Source organism: Lutra lutra, chromosome 9 (assembly GCF_902655055.1).
Source record: "Lutra lutra chromosome 9, mLutLut1.2, whole genome shotgun sequence".
In the NCBI taxonomy this organism is placed as follows: Eukaryota; Metazoa; Chordata; class Mammalia; order Carnivora; family Mustelidae; genus Lutra; species Lutra lutra.
Window position 1 is genome coordinate 109,352,582 of NC_062286.1, and position 22,826 is coordinate 109,375,407.

Consider the following 22,826-nt stretch of genomic DNA (forward strand, 5'->3'; position numbering starts at 1 on the left):
TAGAGATTGGAAAACAGAACCCTAGGAAATGATTGGTATTGGTTGGATTCGATAGAGATGTTACAAGAAAGACAAGAGCTCAGAAAACAACTGCCAATTTGCAAATAGAAATGAGAGAAATTTGATTCCAAAAATTCAGGGCTTTGAAGATTTTCAAAAGGCTTCTGCTTCCAGTCCCCAAAGAAAATGATGGGATCTAAGAAAAAGAGTTTATGCAACAAAATATCAGGCTAAACTCCCAGTTGATTAGAAGACTTCAAGGCAGGGGCATCTGGGGGGCTCAGTTGGTTAAGCGTTTGATTTATGATTTTAGCTCAGGTCATGATCTCATGGGTCATGTGATCCAGCACAGAGTCAGGCTCTGTGTTCAGTGGGGAGTCTCCTTGAGATTCTCTCCCTCTGCCCCTCTTCCCACTCATGCTCCCATTCTCTCTCTCTCTCTCAAATAAATAAATAAATCTTAAAAAAAAAAAATAAAAGACCTCAAATCATAGAAAACACTAACGGTATGGCACCCAGTAAAACTTTCAGTTGTTTAAAATGACCAAAGGCATAGAAAAGGGTAAGTGGGTAGCCTTCTTACTGAAACCCTATACCTTCAAGGTAGGCCCTCCTTAAGTTGAGCCTGAAACTTGACATTGAGTCAATGAAGTGAAGTAGGCTTAGGAATCATAACTGAGAAAACCTCCATTGTCTTCCGTCACGTGGAACTGATTGCAGGAAACAGATCATAAGCCTGCTAGGTTTCTGAGAGGAATGTACTGCCAAGAAAGCATAAATCTTCGACTGTTTCAGTTATAAAGCAGCCTCTGCGCCACTAAGGAGAATCTTTTCGAATGCCAATTTCAAATGTGGTAGAAAAGGATGCTAGAATCATGTTTTAGGGGTCAGAGCCCACGGCCACAGATCTCATGGACGTGTTGCCCGATCAAAGAACTTCTTCCCTCCCTGGGGCAGGGCTGCAGTTAAGGTGAAACAAGAGCTGTGCTTGCCTCAGACACCAAATGTAGAGGGCTGCTAAAAACCTCAGGAATCAAGATGACTACTGTTTTAAAGCATGTACAAAAATATGTAAAAATAATATCTTATGATTAAAATTTAACATTTAAAATGTAAAGCATTTTACATTTAAAAATAATTTTTAAATAAAAATTAAGGTAAAGAAACTAATGATAAAACATCACAATTTTAAATTAAGACAGAATGCGTGGACTAAGATCAGTGTGAGGTCAGCAAAGCACTCACTCGGGGAGTTGGGCCAAGGCAAGTCTCTTCCCCCTGTTGGAAGCCATCCGCTGAAAAGCTCCAGTCCTGAATCACCAACTTGGACCTCTGCTGCCTTGGAGAGCCACCAAGTCCATAACGCAGTTTGCATGAGTAAAGGATATAGCCTTGATTTGCTAAACCACTGAGATTTTAAGGTTAATTTATCACCTTGGCCTAACCAGGCCTATTCTTACTAACCAGAAAATGGCCAGTAAGTTTTTGAGTATTTCCAGGATGCCACTAGGAGTCAGGGTAGCAAATCAGCCCAGAGCAGTTGAAGTTGCAACTGGGAAAAATGAAAATAATTTCATGTTTGTACTCTGAGACTGTTTAGTTACATGTAGATATATTTTAAGGTAACTGAAGGAAAAACTATAAAAACGAACATTCAGGGAGCATCTGGGTGGCTCAGTTGGTTAAGCATCTGTCTTTGGCTCAGGTCATGATCTCAGGGGCCTGGAATCGAGCCCCACATCGGGTTCCCTGCTCAGTGGGGGAGCCTCTTTCTCCTTCTCCTTCTGTCTGCCTCTCTCCCTACTTGTGATCTCTCTCTGTGTCAAATAAATAAAATATTTTTTTTAAAAAGACATTCAGATTTGATATCTAATGTTTAAGAAATACCGTGGTGCTGAATAACAAAAGGAATTTGTTCCTTGTGAAACTTTGGACTCAAACAAGTCAAGTTTCTCTTTCTTTCTTTTTTTTTTTTTTTTCTTTTGAGTGAGAGAATGGGCAGAGGGAGAGAGAGAATGAGACAATCCCAACACTGAGCCCAATGCAGGGTCTGATCCCATGATCCTGAGATCATGACCTGACTGGAAATCAAGTGTTGAACGTCCAAAAAATTGAGCCACCCAGGCGTCTCTACAGAGTCAAGTTTCTTTGCAAGTAAATCAGTTAACATATTGCCAAATATCAGCCTTTTAATTAATTATAAAATGAACTATCTCTCTTAAGGAATCTTGGTTTGAGGAAGGAGATGGCCTATCGGCCCAACATATTACTCCATGTTGAGATGATTGAAAGTCCAGAGGAGAAAGCCTCATTTTCCTTTTTTTAATCATTTTTCATTTTATTGGTAATTATCACTTGTGATTCAATAATTTTTTATGAACCTCAGTGCAAAATTAGCCCCATCTTCATTACAGGATTTTAACCCATAAGTGTAACTGACTTTACTCTGTGGCATAGTGCTCAAGTTTTATAAAATGTGAATTTTTTACTGACAATTTACATCTATTTATATTTTATAGCTGTTTTTCTTCTCTTACTAATAATCTTCAAGCGGTAGCATCTTTTAAGCTAATAAATTTCTCTGGCCATTGGTTCATCTATGAAAAGTTTAAGGCTCTAAAGAAACATTTAAATATACTAGGATAATTCATCTATATAATGCAATCACCGCTGATTAATTGATTATTATTAGTTTTAGTTTTCATTTTTGTATGCCCACAAACTTCTTAAGAAGTTCCTAGTACTTAGAAACCCGGGAATAGGAAAATGGGGGAGGTACGGTACCTAAAGATTTGGGCAGTCACCCATGCAAGTATCCAGAGCAGTCTTTTTTTTTTTTTTTTTTTGAAGTATGCCTCTGAATTCAAGAGAGACAAAAAGCCCCTCTAAAGGGATGAAGTCTCCTGAATACGCTTTTCCAGTTGTTTGTAGCCTTGAAAGATGTATAAGCTAGAAGGCCTCATGAAAAGCAAATGTTATGGTTTTGAAAAAAAGGACAGAGACAGACAATTTACAGAAGACATAAGTAAGGGGAAAATGTTCAGCCTCATTTGTGGTTATTAAATAAATATAAAAATTGGGGCACCTGGGTGGCTCAGTGGGTTAAGCGTCTGTCTTCAGCTCAGGTCATGATCCCAGTAGGATCGAGCCCCACAACTTCCCTGGCTTGTACTCTGTTTCTACTAAGTAAGTAAAATCTTAATGTGTGTGTGTGTGTGTGTGTGTATATATATATATATATATATATATATATATATATATATGCATACATATATATAAAAAATAAGATAGTGTCTTTCAATCATAGAATCACCAAAGACATTCTCAAATGACCATATTGAGGGGTGCCCGGGTGGCTCAGTCAGTAAAGCATCCAGCTCTTGATTTCGGCTCAGGTCATGACCTTGGGGCTGTGAAATTGAACTTCATGTCGAGGGCTGCGAGGGACATGGAACCTGCTTGGGATTCTCTCTTTTCCTCTCCCTTTGACCACCCCCCCACCCTCGCTGCTCACAAGTGCTCTCTCCCTTTCTCTCCCTGGTCCCTCAGAAACGTTTGGATGACCAGATTGTATGCAAATGAAACACCCTAGCCTGGCTGGTGGGAGTATACATATTCCTGACAATAATTTGCAATACTCTGTCACTCTGAGCTCACCAATAGTGGCCTCTTCAAAATACAGCATTAATTCTGAGGACAATGACTTATCTACTAAAATACTCATTTCAATGACTAATGATTTCCGGGGGAAAAAAAAAACCTGTGATCAACATAAACGTCCAACCATAGAAGCATGGTTCCATGCAATTAGGGCAGTATGGACTCTTGGAAAAAGCTAGGCTTTTGATGTTTCTGACCTGGATTCACTTCCAGCCGTAAAACCATGGGCAAAGCACTCTCCCTGGACACATTTCTCATCTGAAAAATGGGAACAGTAATACCTAAGAGTCATGGATGTTGTAGGACCAAGATTTCAAAAAAACTTTCTTCAATTTGCTTTTATTTAAGTCGGTATGTTTCAATGTTCTAGAGCTCACCTGTCCAATACCATAGTCACTAGCCACGTAGAACTATGTAGATAGTTTACTAAAAGTAAATACAATATAAAATTTAGTTCCTGAGTTGCACTAGCTACATTTCAAACTTTCAGCGGCCATATGTTGATGGTGACTCCTGTACTGGAAACGGTGTGGATATAGAACATTTTGTAATCTCAGTCAGTTCTTTTAGATACCGTTATTCCAGAGCCTTTCTGTATTTGAATTAGAAAAGCTCACTGAAAATACTAAGACAAGAGAACATAGTAGTAGATGGCAAGAATGCTTCTAATGAAGATAAAACATATGCACATGTGCACATTTTGAGGCCATATCTATATTTTGGTGATATGCTTTGTCTTCCAAAAGTTATTCCTAAAATTTAGTTAGGGAAAAAAATGACAAGTTCAATTAAAGCAGAAGAATGATCATATCACAACCACTAAGGCATAAGTGTGATTATAAAACTTTCATTGCTTCTCACTGGAGTGTCCTCATTTGTGTTAAGTTGTATTAGACCCAGTCACCTCTTGATTTTTCCATTTTTTAGCCAGTTCTTTAAGAAGTTATTGCTGAATTAGTCAGAATCAATGTAGCTTAACATATCTCACCAACTTCTTATTGGACATATTGTTCTGCTTGAATAAGCCTATGAATTTGGTTCCCCTACTAATAGAGGATTTTCATGTCATCTTAGTGAGCAGACTAGGTAGAATGGGAAAGATTTTTCAATAATAAGGATATCTGGTGTATACTATATTTGGATGCCTCCTTTCATGTGATTGACACATGTCATATTGGTGGTGTGTGTGTGTGAAATATTTCCTCCCCAAATCTAAAATATCCCTAGACATTAAAGAATACCATGATAATTCAATTCTTGATTATTCCATTTTACTTTATCTTATGGATCTGTTATATTAAAATTACATTTTTATAGTTTTTAATACATTTTATGAAGTTTACTTTAAAATTCTCAAAATAAACATAACAACAAAAATCTCAACATTGAGAGTTTGAGAATAGAGTCATTTTTAGAGAATCCCCAAATTGACTTCTGTTTCTTGTTTGTTTTAAGTATGTGAAGGGGAGCCTGGCATGGGTGTCAGGAGAGCCTTTATTTGTTTCTTTCTTTGTCTTTTACTAATATCTTTATCATTTTTATTACTTATTTTTCCAACTCACCAAAATAATTTTCTGGTCAGAGGTGGAACACAACACACGCAGATGTGTGTAAGTAAAATGAAATTTTATTCTTTTGACATCAAGTTAGACCAAGAGCATTTCTTAAACTACCAGTTTTCTACAGTCAGGCCAGCCCTGAGATCCACACTTGAGCATCTGGTTTACTCCTTGACATGTGTCTGGGCTATCTTCCCTTTCCTTTGTCCACTCACGTTTTGCCCATCCTCACATGTCCAGATTCATCTCCAGGTGTTCCATCCAGCCAGAGACCACTGACTTGGGCTATTTACTGGTTTGGTTTTACAGACTTACTTACCTGAATTTGAATTTGGCTCAGACTCTTTCTAGTATACTGACCTGAAGAAACACTTCAAGTCTTGATAACTTACTCATCAGTTACAGGGGTATAATGAAAGCACCTTGTTTCTGGATTGTTTTGAGAATTTTTTTAAAATTATTTATTTACTTGTCAGAGAGAGAGAGAGAGAGAGATCACAAGCAAGGGGAGCAGCAGGCAGAGGGACAAGTAGGCTCCCCTCTGAGCGAGGAGCCCAGTGTAGGACTCGATCCCAGGACCCTGGGAGCATGACCTGAGCTGAAGGCAGTTGCTTAACTGACTGATCCTCCCAGGTGTCCCTGTTTTGAGACTTAAATGAAAAATAAAATACTCAGTATGGTTTCTGGCACCTATGAGAACTCAATCATAGCTGTGGATATAAGCCTTTCTTCACCACGCATTTCTGCCAGGCTACCATCTTCCTACTGATTTGACTTCCTGTTGATTTGGATTCTAGGAAGCAGGTGTGCTGACAGTGCATAAAACATTATGCACATTAAGAAGTCTACCTTTCATCATACTTTTGTGAGTTTGAAACCTATGACTCAGTCCTTTGAGGCTGATCTATTTCATGCACCAGCAAAACTGAGTTTCTGAAAATGCGCACTTAGGACCAGGCTGTGGAATGAAATGACCAAATAAGACACTCACTATACTATCAAGCAAAGGGATCAACCTCCCTGGAAAAACTCACTCTCTTGAGCTGTGATAGTTACAGGGGACACAATTGCCAGTTTTATGACTCGTTTATATCTATCATCCTGTGTGCTTAGTGTCCTTCACATGCTGACTGATTTTCATCCTAAAGATTCTTCCACATGTACCATTAATTCTTTTGCTTTCTAAATATTTTGTATCACTCCATCACAGAAATAAATCAGAAAAAGCTGAATTTCAAACAGCAAAGCAAAATAAACAAACAAATAAAAAACCCCATCAAGGTTAAAAAAAGCACCTGGAATCACTATTCACCCTAAATGCTCCAGACAAAACTGAGAACCAAAATTTCCCTCCTTGTGTCCTTCCCCTGTCTCCAAAGCCTCCTTTCTGACCCTCTTACATTTCCAACTGGTGATCATGCTTTCTCTACTTTTCCCCGACCCCCATCAAAGATTGCTTTAAAGGGGAAAAAAATCCAATAACCTCATTCACATTAAGATGTAAATTAGCAATTCCCTGCAAGGCTTAATAGGGTCTCTCCCATGGGGAATTTATATTTTAATGTGAACTAGAGGACCACATCTATAAAAATATAATTTCAGGGATCAGAAAGTGAAGAGGAAGAGGTCACTCAAGGAGGCTATAGGCATTTCTTGAACTTACGTGTGTGAGATCCTGAAGAGTGGAGTACAGCAAGGTCTGGGAAGAGCAGCCAGAGGCTGGGGACTAGCAGAACATTGTGGGTGTTCCTGGGTAAGGCAGGGTAAACTGGGAGGTGGAGCATGGGATGGGAAGGTTCATTGGCAGGTGGATATCAGTGGTCCAGTTCCTTTAAGGGCCAGAATAGGAGAGGCCCAGCAAGGTAGCACCAATGGGACCCTTGAAAGACAGGAGGGGAATCTGACAATAGGCAACTTTCAGACATCCAGACAAGGAGACAGCACTGCCAGGGAGCACAGACTCCCCTGAAGCTTTGGGATTTAAGACTGGTTCAGTGTTTCAGAGGACCAGGGTGAAAAATTCTGAAGTCACAGCCAGGAAACCAGAGTCAAGGGTCACCATTGTCCTGGTAGCACCAGGGAACTTAGTGATACATCCTCCCAATTTCTTGGCTCAAGTGCTCACTCAAAAGCAGGGAGTCTTCAGCCCAGAGGGTTTCAGAACAAGCGGACCATGGCTTTGACCTGAGAGATACTTACTTGTCTCCTTTGCCACATACTCTAGGACTCACCCATTCTCTAAGACTGACCTCCACATGCATCTCAAATGGATTTTTTTTCCCAGTGTGTGGCCTTGGAGTAGCTCACTGCTTTTCTGACTGAGCTTCCTGGACTCTGCACTTTTAATTCTTGTTCTGGTCTCCCATTCCTGTTCCCCACCAGGTGACTTCTCTCTCTGTTCTGCATATGATGCTCCTTCCAGCTTCTCAGATTTGCTGCCCTTGGAGTAATTTATGTTGCACACAGAGTAAGGAAGCGATGTCTCTGATGGTGTCCAAACCATTTTCCTCCTTCCAAGTCAAACTTAGCCTACTTCATCTCAACTACCATTACTGGGCTTCCTGAAGAAACTGCTGTGCAAAGAACCTGCACCATGCCTGGCAAATAAAAGATGTGAAGAGGAGATCTGTCTAGCAGCATGGGCTTTTCACTTCTTAGAACATAATCAGCTGCAGAGTCCCAAATCCACTGGTCCAATCAGCATCTTCCACTGTCTGGGGCCTACGCCAGATGTCATGGGTCTTTCTGGACCATGAAACAAATTTGGGGAAGACTTTGAGGTTCTATTTGTTTTGTTTTGTTTTTAATTCTATTAGGTTTTTTGTTGTTTGTTTTGCTGCAATAATGCTACATAATAAACAGCCTCCATATCTCAAGGAGGTAGAGGAATACACATTTTGCAGTTAGATTTCTCTCCTAGAGCTTGCCAGACCAGCTTCGGACTGAAGAACAAGTTTAGATCTGCTTCATGTGTCTATTGTTCTAGAACCTAGACTGAAGGAATGGAGAGGACTCGGACATGTTTTTTTCAGGGCAAATGATAGGAAGACCAGAAAGGGGGCCAAATGAGATAAGAACATTCAAAATCTTCGAACAGACTTGGTTGAGATTATATCTGCTCATATTCCTTTGGCCAAAGTCAAGCTCAAAGTCAGTAAGGTGTACAGCAGTATTGCTTCCTCATAATGAACCAAGGCATGATCCCGTTACAAAGATAGAATTGTGTAAAAACAATACAGTCTAAAACACTGACCTGTATAGTAATACTATATATTAGGAGGAAGGGAAGGAAGAGGACTAAGAAGAGGACAAGGATAAACCCTTTGTTGAACGCTTTCTTTGGACGAGCCAATGGACTAAGCACTCTTACGCATTATTTCATCCATCCTATTGACAAATCTCAAAAGTACATGTCTTTTTATCCTTCACTTGATAAATGAGGAACCTTTGGGGCATTGAGGTCAAATAAATCAGTAATATCAGAAACAGAAATAAAGATGAGTTCATAAGTATTAGGCATGACATCAGTTCTGAAACTTTTCTGCTACAAATAATAAAAAAACTGAAGTGAACTCACTTCAATGATACCATTAATTACTGGCAAAAAAAAAGTCCAGAGGTAGGGGACTCTATATTTGATTAATTCAGAGGTTCATCAGTATCATCAAAGACCCAGGGAACTCTTTGTTTCTGTCCTATTATTCTCAGCATGTGGATATTGCTCACCAATTGTTACAAAGATGATGACAGCAAATCCAAGCTTCACATGCAGACAACAACTTCCAAAACCTCCCTGTCATGTACGCCATGGTTAAAGTTGCTACAAAACACTTCCTCTCACATCAAATTAGCCAGAAGTATATCATATATCTATGCCTAAATCAATCACTTAACAAGAGGGAAATAAGTCAGGTTAATTTAGGCAAATTATGATTTACCACCCCTTGAACTTAAGAGAATCCTGGCCTTTTAATGGACATGGCCCTCTGGGGTAGGTAAATAAAGCTGGGGGTTCTGTTAATAAAGGAGAGAGGGAAGCAAGGCCATTGGGTAGGCACTCAAAACTTCTATCACCATCTCTTTCTTTTTTTTTTTTTTTTTTTTTTGCAAGTTTAATAAATCACATGATTTATTTATGGGATTTCTACATCAGGTTGTGGTTTAAAAGAAGTTATATATGTGTGATATGAAGAGAATGATGTACAATCAATATGAATCTTATTAAATCTCTCTTCCGTGGAATTTCTCCATCTTCCTACTTAGCAATAAAAGGCATATTTTTAGGTTTATATAAACATTCTTTACAATTGCCCTCTTAACAAAAAATTAGTATATAAATAGCACTAGGCATTTAGTAAATAAGTCATAGGCCAATAAGTTCAATTGTGCAGTTGTGAAATGTAATGTGAAAGAGTTTGAAACCTTAAGACTGGGTGATCTGCAGTGTTTCCAACATGTCTTCGACTGCCTTAAGAGAGTATTTGGTTTCCTTCTTACTTCGACCTGCAAACTGATAAGCTCTGTTTATTTGACTAGCTGCCCAACTAGCATATTTCATGTTGTCCTTTTTTGTTTTTGCACTTGCTTTTGGATTAGAAGCAATATGACTCGCTGACATGTAAAGCCCAAACAAAGCTCTCATATTTCTGTTGTTCAGTTTCAGTGCCTGTGCAAAATACTTTCTTGAAAGTTCGAGGTTTTCAAGTCCACCTTGGGTATATTTAACTTCAGCATACTGCTGACAGTATAAATGGTTGTGTGGATTAGTCATCATTAGCTCCTCTAAACAAAAGGCTGCTTTAGCATAGTCATGTTCATTGATATAAAGTTCTGCAAGTTCATGCCAGGCTTCTTGGTCCCCAACAAATTGTTCCAGATACTCATTCAGTTCCCGAATGGCCTCCACATTTTTCCCCTGGGCTTTTCGAATGGCAATCTTATGCTTTCTTGCAGCAGTGTTAGTTGGATCTTCTTGTAAAATTCTATCATATAGTTGTATAGCATCATCATATCTTTCCATGGCTTCAAATCTCATGCCAGTTAGTCTCTTGACTCTGTGACTGCCAGGGAACTGTCTTCTTAACTCCTGAAGACAAAACAATGCTAAGTCATCTCGACCATAGTCTAGAGCTGCAATCATCACTTGCTCATATATGATCCAAATATCATCTCCAAGCTTAGAAGCATATTCATTAATTAATTCCTCTCCAACTTCCACAATTTGCTCACTGTTTCGTGAGTTTTCTTCTCTCCATTTTCTCATTTTATCTCGCATTTCTTCCCAAGTGACATCGTAAAGCTCTGAGACCTTCGCCATCTTCTCAAAACCTGGAGGCAGGGAATCCATCTCTTTCTTTTTGGCAGCTTGCTTACATCAACTCATTACACAGTCTCAGTGACTCTGTGATTTATAAACTGTTATTAGCCTCAAATTTAAGGTTTTATTCTGAAAGTTGAAGTAAATTATCAATATCACTCAACTAACAAATGGCAGAGCCAAAATTTAAACCCTGAATCAAAATTAGCGTTCAAAGCCAGAGTTCTTTTTTTGGTTGGTGAACAATGATTTCTATTTAAAACTTTTTCTGGTCTTTATTGAAATATAACTGACATATAACATTGTATAAATTTGAGGTGTACAATATGATGATGTGATACATTTACGTATTGTGCAATGATTATCACAATGGGGTTAGTTAAACACCTCCATTCCTTCATATAATTACTGTTTTTCTCCTGTGGTGAGAACACTTAACATCTACTCTCTTAGCAACTTTCAAGTACATAATATAGTATTGTTAACAGTAGTCATCATGCTGCACATTAAACCCAAGATCTTATTCATCTTATAACTGCAAGTTTATATCCTTTCATCAACATCTCCTCATTTCCCACAAATTTGGGCTGGCTTTCTGCACATACTCGCTAGCTATCTGCTAAAAGTTCTTTCTCACTACTGCCATTGGGAGTGAGCCCAGGTAGCCAACCACAGGGTGGGGGTGTATATGAGTGAGACAAATGGAGTGCTGGGGCCATGGGCCAGTTGAGGGGATCTGAGGGTGATGTGTCTCCAGCAGCTCATGGGTGGGCTTCTTGGTAGAGTCTGTGGGTCAGTTAGTAAAATTTGTGTCCCTTTAATGTCCTCTGAGAGTCCTATCTGCTGTTCTTCCAGCCGCTCCCTGTCCCCCCAGTCAAGATTCCATTCTCCTTATGGGGTGACATAGAAATGGGCCTCTTTGGCAATATCCTGCATGACTGGGGAAGCTGGGCACTCACTCACATACTCTCACTCTTCCCCCCTGGGAGAAATCACAGGTTGAGAAGATCTCTCTTGACCCTGAGCTGTGCCCCCTTGGGGGAGGGCTGATGTGGGTAAAGGCAAGATATACCTCTTACCTTCTCCTATGCATCTGATCCTGTGTTTTTTTCTTTGTTTGTTTTGTTTGTTTGTTTTTCTCTAACAATGTGCTCGAACTTCTCCCCTGGAAACCTGCATTTCCACAAAGACTCTCTCATCTTTGGGGGATTTTCTGGGACGGTGCTCTTCAAGGAGGGGCTCCTGTACTATGGCCAAGAGGGGCTGGAGCTGGTTCATAGGTCACTGCAAAGTCCACAGCTGGGAACGACATATCTCAGCCTACTACCCAATGCACAGGTGGGTGATATTCCTCCCCGTATTGACAGATTGGGCTGCATCCCACACCTCCCATAAAGGTACTTTTGTCCATGGATGGATGCCAAATCTTTGTTGTTGGTGTTGGGACACAATCGAGGGATGTCTTATTCTGCTATGATGCTGATGTCACTCCTTCCACCACTCATGTTTCCCAAAGTCAGAGCTCTGAACCAAAGTTTAGAAATTCCCTCATTATGTTGGTTATAGGATATATATCTTTTTATATTTTATTTTCTCTGAAGTTGGAATGCAACTAACATCCAATGGCATGTTAAAACCTCCCTGCCAGCATTTTTTTCCACTTAAAGGCACATAAAATAATGAAACAAAGTATCTTAAAATCAATGGCATACCTCTGAAGAAGTATTAGACCTCCAGGTTAAGATAATGCTTCAAAAAGTGATACCAGGGGTGCCTGGGTGGCTCAGTGGGTTAAGCCGCTGCCTTCGGCTCGGGTCATGATCCCAGGTCCTGGGTTCAAGCCCCACGTCGGGCTTTCTGCTCAGCAGGGAGCCTGCTTCCTCCTCTCTCTCTGCCTGCCTCTCTGCCTACTTGTGGTTTCTCTCTGTCAAATAAATAAATAAAATCTTTAAAAAAAAAAAAAGTGATACCAAATTGCCCAGCCCATGTCTCCAAATAGCAGTGCCCTGATTCATTAGTACTGGGAATTTGTGGAAGGGGCACTTGAGTTGTGCACTGTGAGAGGTAGGATGAAGGCAGTTTCAATTGAAATAAAAAAGAAGAGGTGAATATGAAGGGACTAAAGATGATGCCTTAGGTTAGATTCCCTACTAAGCAGAATCTGAGATGTTCTCCAGGAGAAACCTTCAGGATAGCACCAGGAAAGGAGCCAGATAGGATTAGCTTCACCGAAAGTCTACACTCAGCCTGATCTAATGGGGTGCTCTGGGGCATGAATGCCACCATGGGGGTATTGTCCCTTAAAGCACAGGGTCTAGGGAACCCAAGTGGCTCAGTCCATTAAACATCCAATTCTTGATTTTGGTTCAGGTCATGATCTCAGGGTCGTGAGATCGAGGCCCCATCTTGGGCTCTGCACTAAGTGTGAAGACTGTTTCAGAGTCTCTTTCTCCCTCTGCCCTTTCCCTTCCCTTGTGCATTCTCTGTGTGTGTGTGTGTCCCTAAAAGAGAAAGAACACAAAACCCCACAGGGTCTGGACTTTAATACCACCTTCTCAGGAACTGACTGCGGGGCTCCCTCCAGCAAAAGCCATAGCTTCCCAGGCTATTCCAAGTAAAGTGGGTTCCATAGGTCAAGGGCAAGGGTGCATCTGTGAACTATGAGCAGCTAATATTTGCATCAGTTAGGCATCTAGGTGGAACACCAAAATCATTATTAGCACAAAAATTTTGATAAGACTTAGTGGCACATTGGCTATTGGTTTTTTTAAAAATGAGCTTTCTGTGTTTACATTTTTTGTTTTTACTTATCTATGCAACAAATGCATGTGTTTTAAAGCCATAAAACAATATAAGAAAAAGAAGGGTGGAAACGACTTATTTGCTTCAAACTGAACTACAACTGCCTTTTCTCTGCCTTTTCGCTCTAGTAGAGACATTATAGATGAATTTTTAGGGCTTGATGATAAGCTACATCAGGAGAACAGCCTAGCATTTCACCAAGGCTGTATATATCAAGGTTCAATTCAAACTTGCTTGAGAGAAGAGAGACCTTGTTGACTCTGGTTGCTAGAAGGATGAATTTGGAGCTGACCTGTGAGGTGACTGATGGAAGACTCCAAACAAACTCAAGACTCACTTAATACTTTGACAGTTTCTCTGTGCGTTGGGCCCTTGTTCTTACTCTGTGGATGGGGTAAAGGAGAATACCGCTGGACAGACAACTTTAGGCTTACCCTAGCAAATGACCTTAGAACTAAAAGGAGACCTCTTACACTCCATTTTAGTATATGTAAATCCTAGGGACAAATTCTAATTTGCTGCCTCAGGTCACATCTCCACCACTCAGACCAATCACTGTGAGTGGGGTATGTGGCACAGACTGCTATGAATTGACAAAACATCTTTCTCATTTACCTCCTCGCACATAGCCAGGCTTCCTTTCCCAGCTTTCTTTGTAGGTGATGTGGCCATCTGACTATGTTCTGAATAGTGGAATATGGAAGGAGGTGATGGGTGTCATGTCTAGGTTTTGCCCATGAACACCTCCCACCCAGTCATTCATACACCTTCTCTTTTCCTATGTGCTAACCAGATGGAGGAGACATGGCTGTAGACTCTGAGCCCAAGGAGATGATGAAGGCCCAAGATGGAAGGAGCTTAGGTCCCTGAATGACTGTGTGGAAGGCTGCCTGCTGTCCAGAAACATTCGCCCTGGCTCTGCATGAGCAAGAAATTAATTTATTTGTGTGAAATTTGGGGGTTTGTATGTTACAAAAACCAGTATTTCTTGCTTTAGTGAATATGGGGTATTATAAAGAACCAGACTGGCTTTGTACTTAGGCTGATGAACAGGGGAACAGACAACTGTGGCCTTAAGTGCCAAATATTAGTTAGCTACTGGATCTGATTTGTGGAGTCATTGGTGGACTGACTGCTGGAGTCACATAAAAATTGCTAATGACATGTGGGTAGTTTACCAGATGTAGCTGAGCCCGAGTTATTAACTTTCTTTTGTAACCATGGAATTCTATGATTGACAGTACCCTTAAGACTACACAGAGTAGGAAAGGAACTGATCCCTAAAGGAAATGGGAACACTGTATGATGACATCATCTAAAGGGAAACCATTAATGCCAACTGCGTGCACAATGACTGCAGAAGAATAGAATTATCTTCAGAAGCCTGTAATTCTTTTCTTTAAAAAGATTTTATTTATTTATTTGAGAGGCAGAAAGAGAAAGAGAGAGCATGAGTGGACATGGAGGGACAGAGAGAGAGAGGGAGAAGCAGACTCCCCACTGAGCAGGGAGCCCGAAGTAGGACTAGATCCCAGGACCTTGAAATTATGACTGAGCTAAAGGCAGATGCTTAACTGACTGAGCCACCCACATGTCCCAAAGAATCTGTAATTCTTTTTTTTTTTTAAGATTTTATTTATTTGACAGATAGATCACAAGTAGGCAGAGAGGCAGGCAGAGAGAAGAAGGGAAGCAGGCTCCCCACTGAGCAGAGACCGGATGTGGGGCTCAATCCCAGGACCCTGGGATCATGACCTGAGCCGATGGCCGAGGCTTAACCCACTGAGCCACCCAGGCGCCCTGGAATCTGTAATTCTTAATTTAAAATTTTGGTCAAAAAAACTGTGTTGAGGGGCACCTGGGTGGCTCAGTGGTTAAGCCTCTGCCTTCGGCTCAGGTCATGATCTCAGGGTCCTGGGATCGAGCCCCGCATGGGGCTCTCTGCTCAGCAGGGAGCCTGCTCGCACCCCCCCCTCCGCCTGCCTCTCTGCCTACTTGTGATCTCTCTCTCTGTCAAATAAATAAAATCTAAACAAAACAAAACAAAAAAACCGTGTTGACTTTCTCCATATCTGAAAATAATTATCTTAATATAAAAGTTGATTGCTCTTCTTTCTCTATATGATTTTGTGTTATTCTCCTAGCAACATGTATTCTCTATTCCAAACAGCTGATTTCTACCTGCTGTAATCTGGAAGGCCCATGCCATAGCCGTAGACCAGTGGGACTCAGAGTTAGTGTGCATCAGACTCAGTTGGAGGGTGCGTGAAAACGTGGATTCCTGGGCACCACATATCAAGCATTTGGTTTAGTATATCTGAGCTGAGAATTTGCATCTCTCACAGCTTTCCAGGTGATGCTGATGCTGCTGTTCCTGGGAAGTAATTCTGAGAATCACTGTCCTTTGGAAAGTGAGTGTAAGGGTCGCCTTATTTGTGTGTTAGCAACTCCAGATGGATTTTAGCTAGGTATCAGAAGATCACTCTAGACTTAGACAAGAAATGGCCAGCTTCAAAGCAAACATCAAAGGAAATCAAGGGTCTCTGTTCCAAGGTTGGGCCCTCAGATAGTAATGGATGGAATCGAAAAGCCTTCAATTGAGAAAGTTCCAGGAAGGCTTCATGTTTGAACAAAGTGTTTCAGCCAGAGACAAGGATCCCACAAGTGGCTTCCCTTCCTCCCATCTCCACCCACTGCTTCACATGTTCTCAAAGTCACTGCCATTAGCTAAAAAGAATGACACGGGGGCTAGGGCACAAACTAACAAAAACCAGATTTGAAATCTATGTTTAGGATCAGAACTATGTAATGACGTGAGCATACTAAATTTTTGAAGCCATTGCTTTGCCAAAGAAACTGTGAGCCAGGACTGAAAAAGTTTGGCTTGTTTGAACTTTAAAATAACCTTCAGTCTGTCTTCTTCACTACATTGTAAAATACATGAAAAGAGGGACTTTTTTTTTGCCTGTGTCTTAAAACTATGGTGCCCAAATTCTCACTGCCTCACAGGGACTCACACAGAGTGTAAACTTAGTAAATACATGCTGGAAAAAACGAAAGAAAACAGCACAACCTTCAGAGAACTGAAAGCTGCACCAACTAGAATCCGGTTATGAAAGCTGTGTATCCCTGTCTAGGAAAAGTATACTCACTGTGCTCCTTGGATATGGCAACTAAGAAAAGTATATTCATTGTGCTCCTTGTATATGGCCATGGAGTGTTATGGACAAGACAGGGATGCCTTGAGTGCAGATCTGTGGACTTGGGATCAAGGACAAGGGGATTGCTCCCAGACAGCAGAATCAGGATGTATCAAGATACTCCCCCTTGCCTTAGGGTGTTTGTGGAGGAAGGGAGTTCACAGTGCCTGCTTCCAGGATCTCAAAATTGTCCATACATGTCTCCCATCATTTCCTTTTATGAACAGAAGATTCATTTGGTCTCTGCTGGATCACTGTGTAGTGTGTGTTGTGGGGGCTTGCAGATAGATACTTTGTCTTTTCAGACAGGTCATTGGGCTATCAGGAGCCACATCAGGATGGAGTGGTGTCTGCTATCACCTGTGATCCAAGAATCAGGCTGGGTGGAGCTTTGAGTTGTCTCCCTTGGGGAAGCGGTATGTTCTTGGATGGGAAGAAAAATAGAGAGTATTTGAGAACCAAAAGGAATGAACTGTGAGTTCACCAATCCATTTCCTTTTTTTTTGGTGGGCTCATGGAGAGCCTGCATTTCTCAACCTCCTTTGAAGTAAGGTGTGGCCATATGACTGGAAGGTATTTGTCTTAGTTTGCGCTGCTATAACGAAGTACCATAGATTGTAGCTTCTAAACAGCAGACATTTATTCCTCAACATTTATTTCTTATCATAGAGGCTGGAAGTCTGAGATCAGGGTGTCAGCATGGTTGGATTCTGATGCAAACCCTCTTCCAGCTTATGGACAGCTGACTTCTCTCATGTCCTCATGTGGCAGAAAGAAAATGAGCTAGCTCTCTGGTCTCTTCTTATAAGGGCACTAATACCATTCATGAGGGCACTACCCTTGTGACCCAAATACTTCCCAAAGGCCCCACCTCCAAATATCAACCCTTGGGGGGTTATGTTTCAACATATGAATTTAGGGGGATACAAACATTCTGTCTATAACAGTAGACAATAGCATATTCACAAAAATTTTCAGGCTTAGGACATAAAGTTTTCCTATGTGTGATTCTCTAGGCTTTTTCATGTGTATATTATGTGGAAGTTAATATGCTGGGCACCCTCAGAGCCACCTAAGAGCCTATGACTGAATGCATGAAGCACCCACCAGCTACTAACCATGGACTTTGGGTTTTATGAAAGAGAAATAACTTTTTACACTGTTAACTCCATGGAACGTTGGGTTTGTTTGTCATAGCAACGAGGATGACTATAATTTATACACTTATTATTCTCCTTCAGAATTTTAAATTTTGCTAATGTGAAAGCAATCCACCCCTGCCTTGGAATGCCCATTCAACATCCAAACTAACAAAATCTACCAATTACCTCAAGGTCAAGTTCAAAGTCTACCTCTTGCCTGAATCCTTCCTTAATAACTTCCTATTTTACTGCCTTATGTTAGTTTCCTGTGGCTTCAGTCAGTATCACTGGTCCAAAATCAGCGTGTCGGCAGGGCTGTGCTCTCTCTGGAGCATCTAGAAGAGAATCTGTTTCCTGTATCTTCAACCTTCTGGTAGCTGCTCTTTAGTGTGTGGCCACATCACCCCAGGCTTCGGGGCCAACTCCTTTAAAACTCTCTCTGCTCTGTCTTCACACTGCCTTCTCCTCTGTATGGGGGTAACCTCTCTCCACCTCCCTCTTATAACAATACTTGTGATTGCACTTGGGGCTTCTGCGGATAATCTAGGATAATCTCCCAATCTCAAAATGCTTAACTTTATGACAGCTGCAAATACTTTCTGCTGTTTTTGTTACTTTTTTGTTTGTTGCACATATTTCTCATAGAATACAAGTTGGAAGATAACTAACTCAGAATTTCATTATATATTGCTTTGTACTGATCTTGGTTTCACATGTTTCCTATCATATGTAACACTGATACCATTCAATGATTTATTCATTCAACAATTATTTGTTGAACTTGTTGTCATGACATACACTATGTTACCATCACATGGGATCATACAGGAAAACAGTGGCCTATCATACTTACGTATTATTAGACAGATGATGGTAGCATGGTATCAGGCCAATATGAAGTGAGTGAAAAATACATTATGTAATGGATGCATAACACAGGCAATACCAAGCTGAGACCTGAAAAAGCTACTCTGGTAAAGTGGGCAGTAAGCAGGGGGAGAAGGTGGACAGGTTGAGTAGAATGTGCAAAGGCACTGAGGTTCCCAAGAGGATGTTTTGTACATGGAAGTGCAAGTGCCTCCTGGTCCAACCAGACTACAGAGTGAAGGGGCTGGAAGGTCACAGGAAATGAGATGAGATGAGAGAGAGAGAGAGAGAGAGGCAAATAGAGGATGGATGGTGAAGGGAGACCCTTATAAACCTTGACAAGGATTTGGACCTTATCTCAAAAAGCAAAGTGTGGGGGTGGGTATCTGAAAGATTTCAAAGTGAGGATTAAGCAAGCAATCAGACTGGAGCTTTGGAAACTTCACTGTGGAGTGACTTAAAGGATGGGCTGGACTCAGGCCATGGTAGTCCCAGAAAGAGCAGCTTCTCCTCTCTAGATACTCCTGCCTTATTTCAATAGCAAAATCTTTCTTCAGTACTTCCTTTGGACATTATTATAAGTGGAATTAAGTTTTTCATTACCAAATATGGTCAAATAGCAAGATCCTTCTGTGATGGAAAAGCATTGGGCTAGGTCTGAATTATCTACCAAGAGATAAAATGTCAGCACTATCTAGCAGAAACTTCTGGTTTGATGGAAATGCTCTACATCTGGTCTGTCCAACTTGGAAGTCACTAGTCACATGAAACAGCTGTTGTTTGCTGGCCCATTTACTGAGGAGAAGACAAGTCACAGCTAACCTTGATTTAAACTATCCGATGAAAAGGAAGACATACGAGTCCATATACAACTGTTCTTGAGTGTTATTGTGTATTCCAAGAGAAGAGACAGAATAGGCTCAGGTGCGGAGACAATGGAGGCTGGTTGAGGGACGCTCACGAGGCCCAGTTGGAAGCCAGAGTAGGGAGCCAGATCCACAAGTCAACCAGCAGACCAACAGGCCTCTTTATGACTCCTTGAAAGCATGGACACATTTTTTTTTTTTTTAAGATTTTATTCATTCATTTGACAGAGAGAGAGATCACGTAGGCAGAGAGGCAGGCAGAGAGAGGGGGAAGCAGGCTCACTGCTGAGCAGAGAGCCCGATGCGGGGCTCGATCCCAGGACCCTGAGATCATGACCTGAGCCGAAAGCAGAGGCTTAACCCACTGAGCCACCCAGGCGCCCCAGCATGGACATATTGAATGTCCTGTCCCGGTGTGTCAACATCCTCCCTACAGTGGTGGTTCAGATGAAATGTCAGAATATGTATAAACTGTAGAGTGCCATGCAAACTTGAGATAGGTTTTAATTAATTATTGCTGTTATCTTTGAATATGAAAACATTCTTCCACTTGAATTCATTTAGATTTTAGTTTTATCATTCAGTTTGAAATTTTCTGATATCCACTGTGACTCTCCTTTGACCTACAGGTTATTTATAAGCATGTCATTTGATTTCCAAATATCTGAAAGTTTTCTGATGTCTTAAGTTATTAATCTAATTCCATCATGGCCGGAGTACATACTTTGTAGGATTTCAAGCTCTTTAAATTTATAGAGAGCTTTTTTCCTATGCCCCAGCATTTGGCCTATCTTGATGAATCGACTGCTTATACTTGAAAACAATGTGTATTTAGCAGTTATTGGATAAGATGGTTATAAATATCAATTAGGTCAATGTGGTTGATATAGATGCTTGTTTTAGAAAAAAAATTAAATGTCTAATCATTTGAGGAAAGGAAATCAAATATAGTAAATTCATATAGAAGACAATTTTATTTCTATGTCCTCATGAACAATTTTACTCTGGATATTCAAACTGAGAAAGTTCTTTAACAGCTTAACCTTGCTCCCTGAATTTTCCTCCAGAAAATTCCCTGAGTGGATGAGAAGGACTGACAGTCCCTGATGACCAACTTTTCACAGATCACAAAGAAGTATTTATCATCACAACTTCTGAAGCAACAGAACCCTTCAAGCCTCAGCTTTCCAAGTATTTCCCTGGAGGGCTTTCCAAAGCTGAGTGACCCAGGAATCTGGAAATGGTTGCATTTTGTTCTTCTTCATTATCGAACACACAATCTATTGAATCAGCTAATTCCTTAAAGGAATGAGAAAGATGGAGGTTCCGAGCAGTCTATCACCATGACTACTGTTTAGCTATAAGCTGTAGCTTCCATGTAAGCCATGGGATGGCCCGATGTTCAAGGTTCTGTGTAAATATAAATGCAGGAAACATTCATTTAAAACCAAATGGATTTTAATGTGAATAATGCATTTTATTAAAGGTTTTAGCTACGAGCAACAGAAATGAACTCTGGATAATTTGAGTTCTCCAAATTAGGAATATTAGGTATTGCACATAAACGGGAGGAAGGATAAGTAAGTGGGATTCAAAAAGGGACAGGAAACAAGGTGAGTCTGAGTTGAGGACTGTTCCACTATAGTACAGTTGCTGTGGCCAGAGGGAATGAAAGCAGCTGCCAAATTTCTGTCTCGCCCTGTGAAAAGTCCTGGGGAGGAGCATCTGATTAACCAAACGTGCTCAAAAATCTACCACCCATCCACCCACCAGATAAAGGAGGGGGAAAAAATCCATCAGGCTGCTTTCCAACTTCTAAAAAGTTCTACACTTCACCAAACCTCCTGCAGGAGGAAATCCCTTCCAAATAGGAAATGGGTTCAGACAATAGCAGAGAAAAAGAGACTAAATAATCCTTTTTTTCTGTCTTTGTAGTTAAATATATTCACATTATAAGGCAAAAAAAGGGTTCTTTTGTTTGTTTCATATGTTGTTTTGTCAAGAGAAGTAGGTAGTATATTAATAACATGTTTAATTTGCACACTGGACATCAGAAGAATGGGTTTAGTACTGGATTTCTTATGAATGAGCTGTGTAGTCTTGGTCAAGTCCCTGTTTCCTTGAGCCTCAGTTTCCTCACCTGTAAATGGGGTAATTGAAGTAGATGAACACTAAATTATTTATCATGACACAACATCTCTATCAGCATTATGCAATAGAACTTTCTATGATCATGGAAATACTCTCCATCTGGTCTGTCCAATAGGGAAGCCACATGGGACTCGTGAACACTTGAAGGATGGCTAGTGTGACCTGGAAAGCTGAATCTTCAACTTTAGTTAATTTTACCTAATTTAAGTAGCCACATGTGACTACCATATTAGAGAGTCCAACTCTAAATTATAAATCCCATAAAAGCAGGGGCCATCTCTGCCTTGTTGATTTATCTACTCACGGGGCCCAGCACACTGACTGGCTATTTGGCAGGTGGCAAGATTCCTTTAAATATTCATTGAGCCACAAACGTGCCAGACACCGTGCAAGGTCTGGGCGTCAACATGTGAACCCAACAGACATGAATCACTGTTCTCATGGTGCTTACATTCTACAAGGGAAAATATGCAATGAAAATATGAATAAAATTTTTAGTATGTTGGATGGTGGTAAGACCTAAGGGAGAAAAATAAATCAAGAGGTGGATAAGGAGTGTGAGGGCTGGAGCAGGGAGGGTTGTTATTTAAATAGAGAGATCGGGCACTAAGAAGGTGACATTTGAGTAAGGACTTGCTGAGGCTAGAAGCTAGCTATGTAGATATCTGGGCCAGCACACTCTAGGCCAAGTCTCTAAAGTGAGATCATGTTAGGAATGCTCCAGAAACTGCTAGAAGCCAAGGTGGCTTTATTGCAGGAGGGAACAAGTGGAGAGAGGATAAGTAAGGAGGTTAAAAGAGTAATGTGTATATGGGAAGGGTGGATTGGTAGGAATTAGTCCCTGCAAAACCTGGTAAATTTTTTAAAGACTGATGGGAATTACTGGAGACTTCTGAATAGAGAACTATGATATGATCTGGTTTATGTCATCAGAGGATCACTCTGGCTGCTCTGTTAAGAGTGCTGTCAGCCAAGGGAAGATGTGGAAGATGTGGAAGATGTGGAAGGACCAGGTAAGGAGAGATATTCCAAAGATCCAGTCAAGAGGTGATTGTGGCTTAAAACACAGTGGCAATGGAGGTGGTATGAATGGTCAGATTCTGGTTTCAGAGGTGATGCCAACAGCATTAGCTAATGGATTGGCCATGGGCTATAAGGGAAAGAGATGGAGCAAAGATGACTGAAATTGGCCTGAGCAACTGGACAAATGGAGTGGCTGTTCACCAAGCTGGGCAGGACCATGGACCAGGAGGGTTGGAGCA

At 40.8% G+C, this 22,826-nt stretch overlaps 1 protein-coding gene across 1 annotated transcript; it reads right to left on the reverse strand.

Annotated features, from left to right (window-relative positions):
* Positions 1-9,330: 9,330 nt before the first annotated feature.
* Positions 9,331-10,552, reverse strand: LOC125109926 (ER membrane protein complex subunit 2-like). Its single transcript, XM_047747020.1, has one exon. The coding sequence runs from the start codon at positions 10,534-10,536 to the stop codon at positions 9,643-9,645; it is 894 nt and encodes a 297-aa protein (XP_047602976.1). The 5' UTR covers positions 10,537-10,552; the 3' UTR covers positions 9,331-9,642.
* Between the last annotated feature and the right edge of the window lie 12,274 nt (positions 10,553-22,826).

Coding starts and splice junctions, on each gene's coding strand:
- LOC125109926 (XM_047747020.1), bottom strand. CDS start 10,536: ATGGCGAAGGTCTCAGAGCTTTACGATGTCACTTGGGAAGAAATGCGA.